The 20,425-nt window shown below is 40.6% G+C and overlaps 1 protein-coding gene across 2 annotated transcripts in view; it reads right to left on the bottom strand.

Annotated features, from left to right (window-relative positions):
* Positions 1-1,064: 1,064 nt before the first annotated feature.
* WDR48 (WD repeat domain 48) overlaps positions 1,065-20,425 on the bottom strand; it is a 52,762-nt gene continuing 33,401 nt past the window's right edge. Inside the window, exons 10-19 of one of the 2 annotated variants that reach the window (XM_005901128.3) lie at positions 19,342-19,444; positions 18,423-18,520; positions 13,986-14,093; positions 13,578-13,674; positions 11,122-11,217; positions 8,907-9,012; positions 7,882-7,969; positions 5,454-5,530; positions 3,690-3,882; positions 1,065-3,084 (exon numbers count right to left, since the gene is read on the bottom strand). In XM_005901128.3, the coding sequence (XP_005901190.1) occupies positions 2,989-3,084; positions 3,690-3,882; positions 5,454-5,530; positions 7,882-7,969; positions 8,907-9,012; positions 11,122-11,217; positions 13,578-13,674; positions 13,986-14,093; positions 18,423-18,520; positions 19,342-19,444 (1,062 nt within the window). In that variant the 3' untranslated portion in view covers positions 1,065-2,988. The other variant, XM_070359160.1, reaches the window with a different exon arrangement.

Raw genomic sequence — 20,425 nt, 5'->3', positions numbered from 1 at the left:
CTTCAGCAGAGACTCACCTGTGCTTGGGCCGTGATGCTGCTGCTTCCCCAGCATCTATATCCCACGGACCTAGCGTCCCCAGCTGGGAAACCTGTCAGCTCCCAAACTTTTACAATTATCTCTTTAAAATATACAAGTCATCTAGCCACCCTAGTGGTGAATAATAGTTAACAAATTTAAGTTCACCATCCTAAGCAGGCTCTCAGAGCCCGTCCTCCCGCCTGGAGTACTTTACACACAGCTCCCACCCCACGCAGGGATGAGGCGCCTGGACAAGAGTGAGTCAGGGCCCGCTGGTATTTCCCACAGTACGGGAGAGGGCTGTTCCCCTCTCCCCCAGTGCCTCGGGAGGCTGAGACTGGGTTGTGCGTCTTGCTCTGCCTAGGTCCCACAGCAAGAGGAGGGCTCCGTGCAGGGGTGATCCTTATCACTTGAAGTCCTCTCTTTGGCCAGAGTCCCTCACCTTCCCACAGCCCTTGCTGATTACCATAAAAGCTGCCTCCGGCCTGGCCTTCTAGCCTCAGCCCAGTCAAAAGTCCCACCTTTACCATTTGATTTGGTGTGTGCCCTTAGAGGGAATTCAGAGCTCCGTTAGGCTCATAGAGGGGCCCAGACCAAAGATATGGAGGGAGGGGTCCCATATCAGCAAACACCTCAAGTTTCCTGCACTGTGACTGCATTTAAGAAGCAAAGCTTTGTCAGGTCTACCAGAGCAGCTGATAAGCCTGCAGAATAGGGAGGCATTGTGTCCAGAGCCAGTGCCAGAACCTGGTTCCTGGGTTGTCTGGGAGCCCAGTGTCTGCCTGCAGGAATCCAGGAAGTAGAATCACGCCAGGCCTGTTCTGAAGCCAGTTTCCCTTCACTAACCTGGCGGCCTGACCCAGGGTCACCCTCACCCAAGGGACCTGGTTCTTCCTGCCCTCACGTTAACACACCCCCCTCCCTAAACTGGGGGATAAAACGGATATCAATGCTAATTATTTCCAGGGTAAACACAAAACCAGAAGTTTCTCTAATCTGCTATAAAGGAAAATGACAAGTGGAAATAAATGTGTACCATACACTTTGAAATATTTTAACTAAAGCCTTTATTCTATACAACTGTGAAATACAGATTTTTACCCTTTTGGCATTGCAGACTGTCAGATCTTCTGGAAACTATTACGGGTTTGACTGGAACAATAAAAAAACACAACCATGCTGGGGCAGGGGGGTCAGATCTAAGATGGGAAGGGAGCACAGCCGCCCCAAAAGACTCAGCACATGGGGCAGCATGCCCCAGCGAGACCTATTCCTTCAGCCCAAGGGCCCTTCGTGCAAACAAAGCTGAGGGCTGGGAAATTAGTTTTTTTTTTTTAGCCATTAATTCACAACTATTGCTAAAAAATGTGCACCGAAAGTGCACCATTGTATTCAACAGATAGAAAGGATTTTTTTTTTAAAAAAGCCGTTGCTCTCTGCATAAGGGAGACAGACTCGTTGGAAATGTGGCGTGTCTTTGCTCACTTCTTCGAAGTGCTGGAGGCAATGACCGCTCCACTTTCCAAAGGAGGCTGACCAGCAGTGAGTGAACCCTGTCTCTACAGTTGTGCGGATCAGAGTATCTCAAATGGTTAGGTCTGGACCCAGGCCCATCAGCTGCCTCCAGCTGAACCTGTGCAGATGTAGAAAAGAAAAAACCTTCCCCACCCCCTCCACAGTCCCTGCTATTACGGGGACGGGCCACACACAAGCTGGGGAGGCAACTGGACTGGAATAAACTGCCCTCTGAAGGCACTTGTGCTTCTGGCTTCACACAGGAGGCTTGTCTTATGTAGTTTTATGGGGGTGGACCATTGTTCTATTCCGAGTACAAATGACCTTGGGGAGGATCCAAAGTATGTTTTTTTCTGCCAAAAGTTAAAGTGTTTATCCCCAATAAGTTATATTCTGTACAAGATCGAAATGATTCTATGAAAGCTTTAGATTGTTAGAAAGAACAGTGAAAAGAAATCTGGATACAGGTACAACAACACAAACCTGCATATAAAACTGGAAAAAACAAAACATGTATACTTCCAGGACATGAATATCAAATTAACTCATTACGATACCCTTTTACTCTGACACCAGAAATATTAGGTAGCATTGAAATGAAGTTAGGATCTCATTATGGTCTTAAGTTTTGATGGTGTCATGCTGCTCACCCGGAGCAAGACCCTGTGGTGTCACCTGGTCTTGCCCATAAAGAAAACACAGTGGAGGAAGGCGTGAGAGAGCTGCGCCTCCTTGCGGCCGCCGCGCAGTCCAGGCGTCCCAGCTGGGCATGGGCTGGGCGCGGTCTAGGCTGGCAGTCCAAGCGCTGTGACCCAGCACCTGGGGTTTCGACAGATCTGCCTACAACAACACATCTGAGATGCAGTATTAAAAACAAGCCCAACAGTAATCATTTATTATGAAATGGGCTGGCTCTTGAATTGTGCAACAGCCAATTCCTATTAAAAATAACTGTCTTAAATGGTGAAAACAACTTGTTTGTTTTTTTAATGACAAACTTGGAAAAAGCCTTCATAGGTACTGCGTAGATGGAATGTACTCTTAGAAAAGCTCCCGAGTGTGTGGGATTGGAGTTGGAACACAGTGACAGACGTGGCCCTACCATGTGTCTCTGACAAGTGCTAACAGATCAAGATAAGGTCCTTGGAAACAAAAGGAGGAAGCAAAATCTGTGCTGGCCTCTCTTCAGTCCTCAGTACATCTCGCAACACAGCCTGCTTGGGGCTCTTCTGCTCTGGCACTCTGCCTCCCCTGGGACAGCTTAATCTACACATGGAGACTGGTTTCTATATTACATCTTGATTAGTCACTTCAATGGAAAGATAATCTCGGTCCATACCAAATCAGTCGTTAGAAGTCTTGTTCCCATTGGGGCTCTGGGCTTCCTAGGACTACTCTTGGGGCCATAGAGGAAGGTCAGTAAATGAATACCCAGGAGTGCTGGCCTGCCCTTCACGTGGACTTCTGACGGTAATGGAGGGTGAGGTCACCACCACTCTTCCATATGAAGTGTTTCACTGTTCGAAGGTCCATATTTGGATCCAAAACCTGAATAACAAAAAGTAAATAAAAAAGGTATCCAGTATCTCAGGCCGTTATTGCTAATGCTGAACTCTCCTTGCCCATGCTTGGTGGCCTGTTCTTGCTGCATGCAGGCATGAATCTGGGCACGGGAGATGTGCAACTCATGTGGCTAGGGCAGACACGACACGTTCAGCTGTTCTGAAGAAATGCCTCGAGTGAATCCTCATTTACAGCATTTCCACAGATGCTCCACTCACCTCCTCTTCAGATCTTAAACTAACACAGCAGATGCTGCTCTGCACATCAAGATGAGCATGTGGCTTTCTTTTCAGAAAAAAAAAATCCACTAGCACATCCACATCTGTCTGTGTGTGCATTTCAATCTCCTTGTCCCTTTCCTGAAAACTGCCCCCAGGGTAAATGGAAGCTTTAGGGTGGGTTAATCAAGCCCTCCAGAAAAGGCCTCACAAATAGGTGGGAGACCTGGCGCTCCTTACAGTCTCTCTAAAAACAGAAGCCCTCCCCCGACCCCTGCAAGGCAACAGATCTGGAAACCACAACCCTACCACATTAGGAAATTCTGAGCACCAGCACTGGAAACAAGGGGGCAGTGTCCTCAATCCATTTACCTGGTCCTGGCACAAAAGCTCAATTTTCTCCTCTGCCAATACAGCAATATCCTCCTCTTTCTCCTGTTCTCCTGGTTTTTCATTATTAGAAGAGCTAGTGGTTTGAGACTCATTATCCAAGTTGATGATTTTCTCATAGACGTGTTCCATTACTTTCCGGACTTGAAGCATGTCACTAGCAGAAAGTCGGTCCCTGAAAAAGGCAAGGGCAGATGGTGACATCAGGAAATCACTGGATATTCTCTCTCCCATTTTCTTTGGTGATAACATTTGATAAGGCTAAATCATACCACAGAAACATAAACCAATACATGTTCTTAGGCATTGCTTTAATCCATTTTTAGAATTCCCAACAGATTTCTTATAGTGTCATCTCCTAAGACAGATTATGTGCAAATAAGTGAGATTATATACGTAAAGAATAGCCTTCTAGGTTCTATTCCCTTAAACACTTTCCCAAAGCATGGGCAAACTGAATGCCCCTGAAAGGGAAGGCAGCCCATGGTGCTCATTAGGCTCTGATGATGGATGTACCCATTTCTCCCAGGGCTTCCTCCTATAGTCAAGACCTTGAGTTTCAACTGCCTGTCTGATCTCCAAACCCACCAACCCAACAGCTCCCGCCAATGTCCCAAAGGCATCGCAAACGCTACATGTCCAAAACTAGATTCAGCAACTTCCTTATCCCCAAACCTACTTCTGTATCTCTGACATCAGTTAATAATGGTCAAATCAAGTAGCTCAGGCTCATACTTTAAAAGCCATCTTGAACTTCAATCATTAAACACTGCTGAAGTGCTATCCAGAGCTTGCTTTAAGATCATCCTCTGTGTCTGAGTGTGAGTGTGAGTGTGTGTCTGAGTGTGTGTAGGCAGGGGGATTCAGTGGGAGGGAGGGAGTAGAGGTATAGATGACACAATGTTTAGCCATACGCTGACAATTACTTAAGCTGTTTGATGGGATAATGAGGTTCATTCTTCTTTTCTTTTTTGTGTATATGTTTGGAAATCTAACAATATCTTATGTAAGCTCCTACTTCCACATCCCTGATCAAACCATTTTCTGGACCTGAAATATCTTTCTTTTGACCAACCTTACATGTCCAGCTCAAATTCCATGTCCTTCAAGAAACCTTTCTGGAAAGCTATAGTCACAGATTCATTTCTTCCCCCCACACTTGTCTTTCCCTAAGTATCCATAAAAGCAGTTATTATACACAGAGTGTGTCCTAAACTATGAATATGGCAAGAGACAAAATCATGTCTTATTTTGAACATCTGCAACTGGCCACAGTAGGTACTTTGTAAACGGTTAAATTATATAAACTTTCAATATTATGAAATTAGCCTAAGATCTAGTACTTGCCTCCTGTGCAAGAAATGTAATCGTAACGAATAAAAAAAAATCTCTGGTAATTAATTAAATCCAACCCAGGGATCGAACCCAGGTCTCACGCATTGCAGGCGGAGTCTTTACCAGCTGAGCCACCTGGGAAGCTCAAGAATACTGGAGTGGTATCCCTTCTCCAATGGATCTTCCCGACCCAGGAATCGAACCAGGCTCTCCTGCATCGCAAGTGGATTTTTTACCAGTTGAGCTACCAGGGAAGCCATACTTTGTAAATGGTTAAATTATATAAACTTTCAGTATTATGAAATTAGCCTAAGATCTAGTACTTGCCTCCTGTGCTATAAATGTAATCATAAGGAATAAAGAAATCTCTGGCAATTAATCAAAGTATTGCACGACACTCCATTTACTTACTTTTTTAAGGTTTTTGCTCCTGAAGATGCATGAGGTTGGAGGTAGAAAGGAATTTTGTTGAATTTGGGCATATTTTTCTGAAATATTAAAAGTGAAAAAAGGTAAAATAGTTTCTGTTAGTTGATAAACTAAAATGATGTCAATACTTGTGAAAACATGATTCATAAGTTAATCACTATTGTACATTTAAAAGTGACTTTCTATGAAATTTATAGTAAGCTATCAAATTATGTCAACCTTAGAGAAAGGATATCAGAAAAGTATAAAGTTTCATTTTGTAATAAAACAAAGACAAATTATATGCAGTGTCAGTAGCAATATAAAATTGCAGCATGGCTCTTCTCAAATAAAAATTCAAGGTATTAAAGAGAAACAAGCTTTATTTTAATTCTTTAAGCCATACAAACCAAAATCTCAAGTCTACATTCAAATGCCAGAACAAAAATTTAAGTGTCTTTAGAGAAACCCACAACATTCACTTTTGAGAAAAACCATACACGCTATGCCGGTAAGGTCCATTATCCACCTGGAAAGGTCAATCAAGTCCTCCTAACTTGCTTTACCTCTGACATCAGAGTGAGGTCTGAGGTTTCAAATACGAGTGGAAAGTTCAGCCAACCACCTAGATGTCCACATGATGTAAACCATACACTTAGATAAAGGATAAAACTAATCGGTCATCTTTGCTATGGGGATTAATCCCCCTTTGAGCCTCCATGTCATATCCTCTTTGGAGGTTTCCTCCGGGGAATAAGCCACAGGCCTAAAGTCAGCAATGCATCCAAGTGAGTTTCACAGTCAAAAGAAGTAGTGGTTTATGGGGAGCTCAAATTTAGAGAAGACTAGAATATCCATGAGGTGTCAGACTGGCTTTAAGTTCTTGGAAGTTTATCTGGGACAGAAAACAAATTTTCTAGAAGGTTCTAGAGATTAAATCTCTTTTCATAAGGCTTTAAATAGACAAAAAATTGGTCAATAGCGTATAACTAGAAACAGACCTATTTGTGTATAGGAATTTAGTGTATGATAAAACAGCATTTCAAATTAGTAGGAAAAGTTTAGATGATTCAATAAATTGTGTTGACACACTGGCTATCCATTTGGAGAAAGTTAGCATCTTACTTCACTTCACACCAAACAGAATACATTCACCAAATAGAATAAATTCTAATACTTTAATGATCTACATACAAACTATTATCATAAACATACTAGAAGAGAACACAAGAAAACATTTTTGCTACTCTGGAGTGGGAAATACTTAAGTAAGACATGAAACTCACAGACATAAAGGATTAATCTGGTCATATAAAAATTAAAACTTTTTGCCTGCCAAAGGACATCATAAGCAAAGTAAAAATTCAATCGAGAGGCAAGAGAATGGTCAAAGGGTTAATATTCAATATGAAGAACTATTACAAGTCAATAAGAAAGACAAATAACCCAATAGAAAGTCGAGTAAAGAATACAAACAGGCAATTTACAAAAGAAATAAAAATGGCCACTATGAAAAGATGCTTAACCTCATCGTAAGTTAAAAAAAATTAAATCAATGAGATAATACGTCTATCTTTCAGCAAAGATTCTAAGTATCCAGCATTGGTGAGGGTGTGGGGTACTGGGCACTCACACACTGTTGGTGAGAGTGTAAACTGGTATACCCTTAGTGGAGTGCAATTTGGCAGTATCTATTGAAATTTAAAATGTGCATACCCTTTGATCCAGCAATTCCACTTCTAGGAATTTACCCTAAAAAGTACACAAAGATATATATACAAGGATGTTCACTGAAGCATTGTTTGTAACAGAAAACATTGGGTACAACCTAAATGTTCATTAATAGGGACTGGCTAAATAAATCATGGTACATTTATACAACGAAACACTATGCAGTTGTTAAAAAGAAGTGATCCATATACTGATATGAAGAAATGTCCAAAATATATTTTTAAGTGAAAAACAAAACAAAAAAACACACCCAAGTTGTAGAACAGTACAGAACAGTAGCTTCTGTGCAAAATAAAATGATCTATATATGGATTGCATATATCTAGACACACATAGATAGACACAAATAATATATACTTGTGTATGCACAGAAAAAGGTACTGAAGGCTTGGCATTAAGCTATTAATATTTACTACCTCTGGGAAGAAGAATAGGAAGTGAATGGAAGAGAGTGTTTGGAAAAGGATGGGAATTTAACTTTATTCATTTATTATTTTCTTTGATAAGCACATTTTATATATTAAAAATAAAGATAGAAAGAGATATAATATTTCTCTGCAGCTTTGGAACTGCACAGAAGCAGAAAAGGATTCCACATGGCAGTCTAGTTTCAATGAAAGATTATACAATCTAATGCAGTTAATTTTCTTCATGATTTGGAAAAAAATAAGAGGACAAAGTGGGAGTGGAGGACACTTACATCCACAGTGATGTCAATTACCCATTGTGGCACCGTCTCATTAAGAAGCATGGACTCAGTCTCACCCCCAGAATCTCGGCAGAGCAGCCTAAACATAATCCATCATGTAGTAAGTGACAAAATAAGCACGGATCCCAATATCACTGTCATTAAATGTTAGAGGGAGGGACCTTATAGAGTTCATTCAGGATAACCCCCAATTGACAGCTGAGGAAATAAAGTAGAAGGCAGGCAGAATGACTCATTCTGCGAAGAGTGAAAGCAAGCTGTAAAACTCAGGCTCCCAGATTCCGAGGCCAGACATACACTACGGCTGCCTATTGGGGCCCCTGGGTGAGGACAGGAAGCTGGGTGTAGGCAAGGCACTTGAGGTCACCCAGAAGTGCTATGGTGCATGGGACTCCACACACAATATGGGGTCAGGATGTTTTCAGTAACTCCTCTCAGGAAATCACCATAGAGTTCTGCTCTCAAGGGCAAGACAAATAGCCTTCTTACTTCTGGCCCATGGCTTTCTCCCATGACATTTCCTGGGCCTTGGCTGGCAACTTGGAGGTGAAGCCAGTCTAGCACTTGCCTGCAGGCCCTCATGAAGGCCTGCCTTGCACCTCACGTCGAGCCACTGTTGGGCACGACAGTTTCCAGGAGCAGCCCAGTCCATCTCCCCTGGCCTGGTCTGAGGGAAGTTATCTACTCAGATGTTGTCCTGTGGGTGGGGACTTCTGGTGAAGTCATCTGTCCCCTCACCCTGGCGGTCTTGCTGGTTAAGTGAGAAAAAGCATTTCCTGCAGAAACCACTAAGAAGCTGCCTTGAGGCAAGGTTATCAACCTCCACAAGGTATCAACCTCATTTTATCACTAGAGGCTCAGCTCTCAATTAAGATGGGGTCTAATAGCATCAGACACTTAACTATTTCAGGGAGGTGAAAAACCAAAACCCAGACACCCCTAGAAATTAATAGACATTTGCTTGAATCAAAACTTCAGGGCAAACAGGATGCACTCTTAGCCCTTCTTACCCATACCTGAAGAGGGTGCGACCTCCAGCTTCACCAAAGATCACAGGGGTGTGTGGGGGCACTTGAAAGTAGCCATTTCCTTTCTGTACTCGGTTCTCCTGCTCCCCATTTACTAGGAAAAGATGTAGACGGCGTCAGTACCCAGAGTCAGTGCTAACAACACAGATTCTAAACATTCTGTTTCCACAGGACCCAACCATTGCAAGATTTTAAAGTCACAAAGTACTGTAAGTTAGCTAGAGATGGAAATAAAGGTAAAAAACAAAGTTAAGTTCCTGAAAATAAGAAATATGGCAATGTGCGACACACCTCATGAGAGGTGATTACAGTTTAGAGGAGATTAATGTTTGAGATTTAAAACAAAAACATAACCATCTACTTCAGCCTCAGGGCAGTCTAGAACAGTCTCTTTATAAAGGATGATATGCTCTTTTCTTTCGTGCTGGGGGGTGGGGATTGGTAAAACACCAAGCACAGAGAAATTTGTGTCAGAAAAAAAAAATTTATATTTAATGGCAGCCACAACTAATGGTATTAGTGAAAAACAAAATCTCAAAGAGGTCATAAACTCATTTTTATTGCTCTCTGCAGATTTCATTTCAGTCAGCTCTCCGCAGCTGACTCCTCCTTGTTCATAACCACTTTCTGAAGGAATCTGGAAGCAATCTCGCCCTCTGCAACCCAATAGCACTCTCTCACAGCACCAACTCTGACCACACAATGCAGATGTAAGCGGCGCTTTGTCCAACCAGAATGCTAGTCCCTGAATGGAGGGATCCATGCCCATCTATCTCTATTATCTTCACTTACAACTCATTATAGGCCTCCGAAAACTGGAGGTGCCCACCTCGTACGACCAAGCAGTCTGAGGGTCCACTGTGTGCCGTGCAGGTCCAGCAGGATTACCAGCCAGGTAGTGTGTGCCATGTCCTGAGCCTGGCTCAGTCCTGCCCTGCCTTCACTATGCCAGTTTGATTTTAAGGATGATTTGGCGTTCCTGTGACTTATTCTTTACTCCCCCAACCAAAGTCTGCCTTCAAGAGATGCTGCCTGTAGCCCTTTGTTTTGATTACTTAGTCTTTATTGGCTCCTTGGGCCTCCGAGGGCACCCTGTCAGGTTATAGATGGAGAAAGACAAGTCAAGAACAGGAAATGGTATGCCCACAGCTGCTTTGCTGATAAAATGGCAGAGCCCATAGCAGAACTTAGCTTTCTTGACCCTCTGTGAGCAGATCTTTCCACTGACTCTGGCTCACAGTTCACTGCACAATTCAGAAGGGCAACGGAGCGAGCCAGGTAACAAAAGAAACGCCATCATATGTGGGGTCAGTGCTCTCTCTTTGACAGGGACATCAGGACACTGGCTTACGGAAAGGCATGCCATCCTTGCAAAACAGATTTAAACTCCAAAAATGACTCTGGATGAAATCAGTCGGCCACAACAAAGTCTCTGGCAGGAGGGCTTCATCACTGCTGACCACCACAAACAGGCAATCTTCAGAGAATCTTTAGCAGAGCAAGTCCTCAGTAGCAGGAACTCAAGGTTATATATCAACTGTGATATTTTAAGTTTTTTCCCCTCCTTTTTTTAATCAGACTGAGCCAAACTCATATGTTCCAAATTCTCCAGTGCTGCACAGTGAGTTACTGCCACTGCTTGTGGCACACACAGCTTCGGAATGTCCTCAATGACATTAATTCTTTACACATACTCAGTCACTTACCCTGGCACTTCTGAGTTGGGAGCTGATTTTTTGAGCCAATATCAGGTAGATCATCAGACTAGGGAATATCTACCTTTCAGGCCAATGTGAAGAATGCCTCACAAGGACAAACCTGGCTTTCCAATGCAGCTCAATAGCTAGCTTTGGAGGTAAATCCAGCAGGTCCACAGACACCTGGAGAAATACTGTAAGAATAAACCTGCTAAGAGCTGCCTGCTTTCAAGGACAAAGGTCACCTGAATACACAGGACTGATTCCATGTACCTTGTGTAGTGTCATTAATTAGAAGTTCTTTGCTATCTCAGTTGAGACTGGATGGACATTCTTTAGCGTGCAGAAGGGAGGGCAAGAAAGTGGGCATACCACAGCTATTTATTATGTCATCCTTTAGCAAATGCTTAAAGAATTTTTTTTTTTAAATTCTCAGGATAACAATCTAAATATCCTTAACTTCAGAGTAATTTTAAAACCAATTATTCTAATATAAAAATACGAACCGTGATTTACTTCATTTTCTTCTTCATCTATTGGATTCACATGTGTCCTAGGCCAATATTCTAGGAGTGCCTGGAGTAAAAGCCCTCCTAAGTTCACTGCAAAAGAGTCAATTCAAAAAGAAAAAACAGAAAAGAGAAACATTAGTTTTAACTTAAAAGTAGAGGGAAAGCAATAAAAATGAAAAGTTTCCACATACTCTGATGTTACATTCTTAACCCAATGCCAAAGATGTCTAAAAGCAAGACTTTACGTATTTCACAAAGTCTATTAAAATTTCATCTTACAATGTTTAAAGCAGTGATAATATCAAGCAAACAGATATTCTATTTGGTTATTCAGATATAGCTATTCTTTGAAAATGAATAAACAACAACAGAAATTGTATTCTTTAAAGGGTTATATCCATATAAAGCCACTATATTTTGTATATATATCAGTTATTTCTACAGGCTACAATCTTAGAAGAATACTGATCAAAGATATAATTAATAAAATATAATAGACTCTTATGAAGATAAGTCTCTTCTCAACATATACAAAAATTAACTCAACAAGGTCTAAAGAGATGAATGTAAGACGTGAAACCACAATAATCCTAGAAGAAAACACAGGCGATAAGCCTACTGACAATGATATTGGTGGATGATTTTTTTGGATCTGACACCAAAAGCAAAGGCAATGAAGGCAAAAGTAAGTAAGTGGAACTATATCAAACTAACAAGCTTTTACAGAGCAAAGGAAATCATCAACAAAGGCGACCTACTGAACAGGAGAAAATATTTGCAAATTATTTATCTGAAATGGGTTAATATCCAAAGTATATAAAAATTTCATACAACTCAATAGCAAAAAAAAATGGAAAAATCTGACTAAAAAATTGGGCAGAAGAGCTAAATAGACATTTTTCCAAAGAAGACATACAGACGGCCAACAGGTATATGAAAACATGCTCAACATCACTAATCCCAGGGAAAGGCAAATCAAAACCACAATGAGCTATCACCTCACACCTGTCAGAATGGCTGTTAATAAAAAAGATGATAAACAACAAATGTTTGAGAGTATGAGGAGAAACAGGAACCCCTGTGCACTACTGATGGGAATGTACGTTTGTGCAGACACTGTACAAAACAGTATGGTGGCTCCTCAAAAACAAAACTATCATATCTAGTATGCTGCTGCTGCTAAGTCACTTCAGTCGTGTCTGACTCTGTGTGACCCCATAGACAGCAGCCCACCAGGCTCCCCTGTCCCTGGGATTCTCCAGGCAAAAACACTGGAGTGGGTTGCCATTTCCTTCTCCAATGCATGAAAGTGAAAAGTGAAAGTGAAGTCGCGCAGTCGTGTCCGACCCTCAGCGACTCCATGGACTGCAGCCCACCAGGCTCCTCCGTCCATGGGATTCTACAGGCAAAAGTACTGGAGTGGGGTGCCATTGCCTTCTCCGATCTAGTATGCTACTTCTGAGTATTTATCTGAAGCAAAGGAAAACACTAATTTAAAAAGATACATGCACCCCCATGTTAACTGAAGCATTATTTACAGAAAACCTCATTGTCCATTGATGGATGAATGGATAAAGAAAATGTGATACACACACAAAGAAATATTATTCAGTCATAAAGAAAATTAAGTCTTGCCATTTGTGACAACAAGGATGAACCCTGAAGGCCTTATGGTTAAGCGAAATATGTCAGACACAGACAAATGCCATATGATCCCACTTACATGTGGAATCTGAAGCCAAAAAAGCAAAAAAACCCAGAGCTCATACAAACAAAGAACAGACTGGTGGTTGCCGGATGTTGCGGGGTAGGAGTAATGGAATGGCAAAGTGGGCGAAGGGAGTCAAAACGTATGAACTCCCAGTTATACAATATATTCGTCACGGGCATGTGACATACAGCATGGCGACTATATTTACTAATACTGTATTGCACATTTGAAAGTCGCTAAGAGAGTAGATCTTAAAAAGTCTCAAGAGAAAAAACTTTCTATACATGGCGACAGATGTTAACTATTAACTAGATTTACTGTTGTGATTATTTTGCAATATATACAAATACTGAATCATTATCCTGTACATCTGAAACCAACACGATATGTTAGTTATACTTCAATAATTCTTTTTTTTAATTGGAGGGGGAAAAACTGTTTCCTAGCTTCACTTATCCTTACCTAACAGATTTTCAGAATGCTTTAAGGGTAGAGAGTATGCTGCATGTTTAATTGTTAAAGCTAAGTCATACATTGTGAGAAAACTCAAGATCCCAAAACACTTAACACGGAATATTTTCCATTTTCATATGAGAAAATAATATAGATTTCTTGAAAAATAATTTTTAAAAAACCCAAATATTGTTTATAAACAAAAAAGATGAGCATATAGCAAAAACCCAGCACAGATCTACCTACTCTTTTGGAAGGAGGCAGGGAAGGAAGGACACAAACTCACATTTTGGATCCGACCCATCGGGGCTGCTGAAGCCAGCATCTTTTGCAGAAACCCAAGCAGCAAAGCAGTCACTCTCATCCAAAGTAATTGTCAACATCTGTCAAAAGAGAAAAATTGCTTAGTGGCATTCTATTTGAATACATTCTTCAAGTAAGTCTCTAAATCCTTATTTATTTGCACTATTTGACTAGAGTGCTAAGCCACAGATTCAGAATCAAAATGTGTTTCGTGTGATTCAATGCAACTACAATTTAATATACTGGGATATGAAAAGGCATTTAAACTGCATAAAACCTTCTCCTTTCAAACTTAAAGACACAGGACTCCACAACTAATAATACTTAATTCTCAGCTATACGAGAAATTTTCAACTATCCCAAATTGCACAAATATCAACTGCTAACTTACCCCTGTTTTTAAGTCTACTGAGAACCAATTTGGTACATATACCATCTTAAATCTTTTCTTAATTTCATCTTCAAAATCCACTTTGCCCAAATCTTCAACTTTACATGCCTATACATCAAAAAGAAAGTATGATAATTATTACTATTAAGTGGTCAATTGATTTGACTCTGACTTAGCTACTCAAAATTTTACACATTTGCCTAAATAAAATGGAGATTAAAATATGTTTCAGAAAGAATGTCATCAAACATTTTTATCTTAAAGCGTTTACCTTTAAATAACTACCTCCTAGTAAAATTTTAAATTAAAGAACCACAAAATGCTCTTTTTTTGAAACTGTAATTTAATTTTGCTGACATTGATATAACATACCACCACACTTATCTGTAACCAATGTCAAAAGAAGGGGAAAAAAATCTTGAAGGAACAAAAAGCAGTTTGTAAGCACTTTAAGAGAACTATGAAGCTACCTTCAGATAATAGGTATAATATAGGCAGCAATCTTAAATTTCTCTTTCTTATTCATTCCCTAAATACCTATGCTCCCCAAAGGTATGTTCCAAACTTCATCTGGTGCCATGGAGCATCTCCAATCAGCTCATCTCAATTCTGAACTTCTGAACCACAAGACAGAATGTTCCCTCTACCTCTTCTTCCTAACAGCAATCTGGCTCGTTCCTGAGGGTCCCATCTCACCAGCCATCTTCTCAAAGGGTGACTCATGTCTTCTCCTATATCCCATAATTCCCTAATGGCATATAGAGACCATGATTCCACCATCACTATGTAAAAACTCTTTGAGCCCGTATCATTCAGCTGCAGTAAACTGTATCCCCTTTTCCTAACTGCCATCTAGTAATCTCTGTGGTTACTGTCCCTCATTCACTGGCAACTTGAGCCTGGCTCAATGTCTTGCAACCCATCTTGCGATCTTGCTTGTTTCCTGGACAACATCAACATTCACGTGGACAACACACAGGTAGGTCATCGCGGCCTCTGGAATCCTTGACAGTAATCCCACTATAAATGGGACAGTTACTCACGCCGCCTGGAACTTGTTTCCTCAGTTTCCCACAACATCTTTGTTAAATCTCTACTTTCCTCCTATTTCTGACCTTGCCGCCACCACCACCTCTTACTGCCCTCAGCACATGACTCTGACCTCTACTCCTTAAAAAAGAGAAGCCTCAACAAAATCCCCTTAACTTTCTGCTACTGTTCTTCCCGGTGCAAGGAAAAAGGTGCCCCTTCTTGCTGGACCTGGACCGCCTCATCTCTTGCGTCTTGGGGGCCTTGTACCATCATCTACCCTCTTATGTCTTTACTGGCTTTTCCCCACAGTGAACCATGATCAAATTTCTCCCATCTTAAAAATACCTTAACACCCAAACAAAACCCTCCGACCTTTTCATCTCTAAATCTTCTCCAGTCACTGCCTCTTCTGCCTATCTCACCAAATATCATCAAGATCAGATCAGATCAGATCAGTCACTCAGTCATGTCCGACTCTTTGGGACCCCATGAATCGCAGCACTCCAGGCCTCCCTGTCCATCGCCAACTCCCGGAGTTCACTCAGACTCACGTCCATCGAGTCAGCGATGCCATCCAGCCATCTCATCCTCTGTCATCCCCTTCTCCTCTTGCCCCCAATCCCTCCCAGCATCAGAGTCTTTTCCAATGAGTCAACTCTTCGCATGAGGTGGCCAAAGTACTGGAGTTTCAGCTTTAGCATCATTCCTTCCAAAGAAATCCCAGGGCTGATCTCCTTCAGAATGGACTGGTTGGATCTCCTTGCAGTCCAAGGGACTCTGAAGAGTCTTCTCCCACACCACAGTTCAAAAGCATCAATTCTTGATTGTCTCTATTCAAATTCTATTTCTTCACCTCCCAAACACTACTCAACCCACTCCATCTGGCACCAACTGTTCTCAGACACCATCCTCTTCATTGACTAGATCCACATGCATACTCCATTCTGTTATCTCATGCAAACTCTCAGCAGGCTAGCTTAGCTTACCACAAGCTCCTTTCTGAGACATTTAGTCCTTGAGCTGCCACTGGCTCTGAGCATTCTTACCCCTTTTTTTATTATACATCTTTTTGGCTTCTTTTTCTAAAATTTCTTGAAATGGAGATGATTTGGTTTCTTCTATTTTCAGTATAGATGTAATTCTTGGAAACTGACCTTCTCATGGATCCAGTTATAATCCACAGACGATGATAGCCGAGCCCATTTCTCCAGCCCAGCTTTCTCATCCGTACATTAGGTTGTACAGCTCTCTGCCCAGCAAACACCTCTACCCAGACATCCCACAGAAATTCAAATCTGTTACCTTTCTCAGCATGTCCATTTCCCCCAATAACCCTTTTTCCTCTTATCTCCCCTGTAACACTTCGACACTAACCCGGAAGCCAAGCACTGATCTCTGTCCCTTCCCTTTCTTCCTGTGTATTTAGTCGCTCAGTCATGTCTGACTCTTTGCAACCCCATGGACTGAAGCTCACCAGGCTCCTCTGTCCATGGGATTTTTCAGGCAAGAGTATTGGAGTGGGTTGCCATTTCCTCCTCTAGGAGATCTTCCTGACCCAGGGATCGAACCTGCACCTCTGTGTCTCCTGCATTGAAGGCGGATTCTTTACCACTGAGCCATAGAGAAAACATCACTCTTACCCACAGGCCTAAATATCTAATTATTCAAATTTTTTTTTTTTACCCCTGCTTGTTCCCACCCTACTCCAGAGGAATATGATATTTCACTGTATTAGTGCAACAACCTCCTAATTATAATGTGTCAGTCATTACAATAAATACTTCTCAAACATCCCCTTAACATTACCAAGAAATAGGTTAAGACCCAGATTTTAGGAATAAAGACAAAGGTAAGAATATTCTGGAGATCATTTGGCTGGCAGGTGGCAGAGCCAAGGTCAGAATGCAGCTCTGTTCAACTCTGAGCCTATGGTCCTAAAACCACTCCTGACTTCTGTACCTTTGTTTAAAGTCATGTCTATTTTGCTTGATCATTTGATCTTAAAACCTCAAGGTCTCATATCTGGATATGGGACACTGCCAGAGACACAAAAATGCCAATGATGATGCATGTCAGCGTAGTACCCCATCTGATAGAACTACCTCCCATTTAGATAGCAGGACTCTACCAGGACTCCAGCTAGTTAGACAGTTTTCCTGCTCTAAACTCATCTAAGAATCTTTAGTAAGTGCTAAAAAAAACCAGCCAAGTCTGGAGCCTACAACTCATGACTTTGTGGGAAATTAATCTCATTTTTTCATCCTTAAACCCCTACTACTCCTTTATATTCACTCAGGTCTCCAGTTATACAAAACTGCTCAGCTGGCCCTGAATGAGCACGTACTTTCCTCTTCTGTGTCTTTGCTATTCACTCCGTCCTCCTAAATGCCCTCCCACAATCTATCTGTTGGAAGCCTTCGAGCCCTGCTCCATGATCTCTCCCCATGCAGTCCTCCTGGTTTTCCAGCTGTACGTAACCTCCTCTGTATGTAGGCCATCCTCTGTTCTGCTCTCCCTCCAACCAGAAGGGATCATTTTTCATCATTTATGACCCTCAGCACACTGTGATTTATGACTCTTTGCACTGTGTTGAACTGAACTGAGTATTCATTTAATCCAGAAATATTTGTAGAACAAATATACCAACAACACTAAGAAGGGCCATTTGTCAGGATCCTAAAAGAAAAGTTCAATTTGTCTATAAATTCTTCAGTGCTATTTAGAATGTGGCTGAACAGCTTAATACATCTCAATTATCCAAGAATTCACTCTAACATGACTCAAAGTCATAACTGATGCTCAGAGATGGCTATAAATCCTAAGAAACGGTCAAAATTATTCTGTGTACTCCAGTGGTTCTCAACCTAGGGTGATTTTGCATCCTTCTTCCTCCCTCCCTCTAAACATTTGGCAATGTCTAGAGGCATTTTTGTCTGTCACAACTGAAAGGGGGGGATGGGGATGAAGGTGGTTACTGGCATCTACTGAGCAGAGGTGAAGGGGTGCTAAGCACCCTACAACGCAAGGACAGACCCTCCCTCCCAGTCCTGCAGCAGATTCATTGGGCCCCAAATGCCAAGAGCATCAAGGATGTGGAACTCTGAAGTATTCATTTTCAGGGAAGGCAGCATAACGCAGTTGGTAATACACTAAACAGAGAAAATGGTTCCATTCAAATTCTGGGTACTTAAAAAGATTAACTATGGTCTTATCTAATATTCACATAAGAATATATATTCCAAAATAAGGCTGCACTTAAGTCTTTATTTATATATTATCTTGGTTATTATATATATATATACACACACACACACAAACAACATATACACATATACATACAGACTACAATAAAAAATAAAGGGATATAGAATCCAGTAACCTGTATTAAATTACAAAGATACTCACCTTCAAGACATCCCAATATGCCACATTATTATTGGTATCTTTGGTTAATATATGTCTCTTATCATTAAGAATGTGACACTGAATAATACTAGCACCCCCTAAAGGGAAAAAATCCACACAATTAGTAAAACAATCCTGTATTTAAATTCACAGTACAGCAATGATGTTAAGTGACATGTAACAAAGTGTAAATCATAGTAGCCCCCAGAAAGGAGACCATATAATTATGTCTAAGGCAATTTAAAGATAACCAAAGAAAAACTGTCTGACTTTAAGTACAGATTATAGATGAGAAGACTCTTTATTCACGTCAAGGGACTACTAGTGGAAAACTGTTAGAGCAAACACCTTAACAATTTTTTTACCCACTGGGAAAAGTCAAAATGATGAGAGGACATCTCTGAACTAGTTCCATCTCTTACTAACGTTTGCTTCCTATCTTACTGCTCTTTTATGCCTCCTGAATGGACATCCTATCCTAATGGTAGCGGCATGGACATCTGACTACAGATAAACACATCATTCAATACTCCAGTCCCAACCTCTGACCCTGAAATCAGAGCGGCCACTTCCAGTTGGAGCATGTAGAATACAGAGGCCAGATCTGAGCAGTTCTGGCTTGTGCCAGAAGACAACACTGTATCTTTTACAGAGTGGCTGTTGGCTTCACCAACACCCATGATTATTAGTCTAATGCTTGGCAAAAAGATGAATTCAAGAAAGCCCAACTTTTAAAGTCACTAAATAGCATTTAAAAAATATTTTTTCTTTTATTAAAAATAAGTCAATATACGATTAGCCTTTTCTTGACATCAGAATTACATTTAAAGGAAAGTCATTTCCTTTATTTTTGTCAATCTCTTAGTGACTATGGTTAATCTCAATAAAAGGTACAATACCTCCCAACATCCTTACTTACCTTTAATAACCTGGTCAGGTTGTGTACAAAGGGGTGTTATAGGATTTGTACAGTCATTGTCATAATCTCCAGAGGCTCTAAAATTATGAATTCCCTTCAATGTCTAAAGGAATAAAATTCATTATTTAATCATTTTATGCTTTATAAGCTTTAGTGGCAAGAAAAACAAAGAGCAAATGAGAAAAACCCAACAATTAACATCAACCAAAAAAATACTTAAGACACAAAGTACAATTATCTACTGTGATTAAAAAAATACAAAACAAAAATTAAGAAGGGAATGTTGTCTTTTTGGAGAGAACACTAGGCACTCTTCTGGGTAAAGCTATGTTGATCTCAAATTGGCACAAAGAAATTTAGACAAGATATATATATTTTTTTACAAGTACAAAGAAAGACAACTTGACCTACATATAAATAAGAATAAAGGCAAACACTTTCTCTTTTGTTATCCACAGTCTGGTAAGCAAGAAAATGGAAATCTTAATTCTTAACTTAAAAAGTAACTATTTATTATTAAATCTTAATTAAAAGTACTTTTTTTTACTTCACTCTGCTTACCCTTTATTTTGATTCTTGTTCTTTATGCTATGAAGAAAAAGGAAATGAATTTGAAAAAACAATTCTGCTTTCTGTTTAGAAAAACAGAATTCTAATGAGCTTCCCTGCTGTCCTGGTACTTGGACTGCCTCTTTTCAAATATACTTTCATAAGGTCAGAAGTTGTAGTAATCTTTACTGGTTTTGTCAGGGCACAGTGCCTATGCTCAGCACATTAAATGTGTATCTTGGCTCCTGACAAAGAAGTCAGAAGCTTCTGTATTATAGTATTATAGTATTTTAGTAATATAGTATTATATTAGTAATATAATATTTTGTAATATAGTATTTTGACTATGACCTTAATTTTTATGCAATCCTTAGGATCACACCTGCATTCACAGGGGCATTCAGATTTTTGCCACTGTCTAAATTTTGGATTTTTGTCCTGCTACTGAAAGTCATGGCATCTGGTCCCATCACTTCATGCCAAATAGATGGAGGAACAACGGAAACAGTGACAGACTTTATTTTCTTGGACTCCA

This window comes from Bos mutus, chromosome 22 (genome assembly GCF_027580195.1).
Source record: "Bos mutus isolate GX-2022 chromosome 22, NWIPB_WYAK_1.1, whole genome shotgun sequence".
Taxonomy (NCBI): Eukaryota; Metazoa; Chordata; class Mammalia; order Artiodactyla; family Bovidae; genus Bos; species Bos mutus.
The sequence above is the reverse complement of the archived record's forward strand: the minus strand, read 5'-3'. Positions and strand labels throughout refer to the sequence as shown.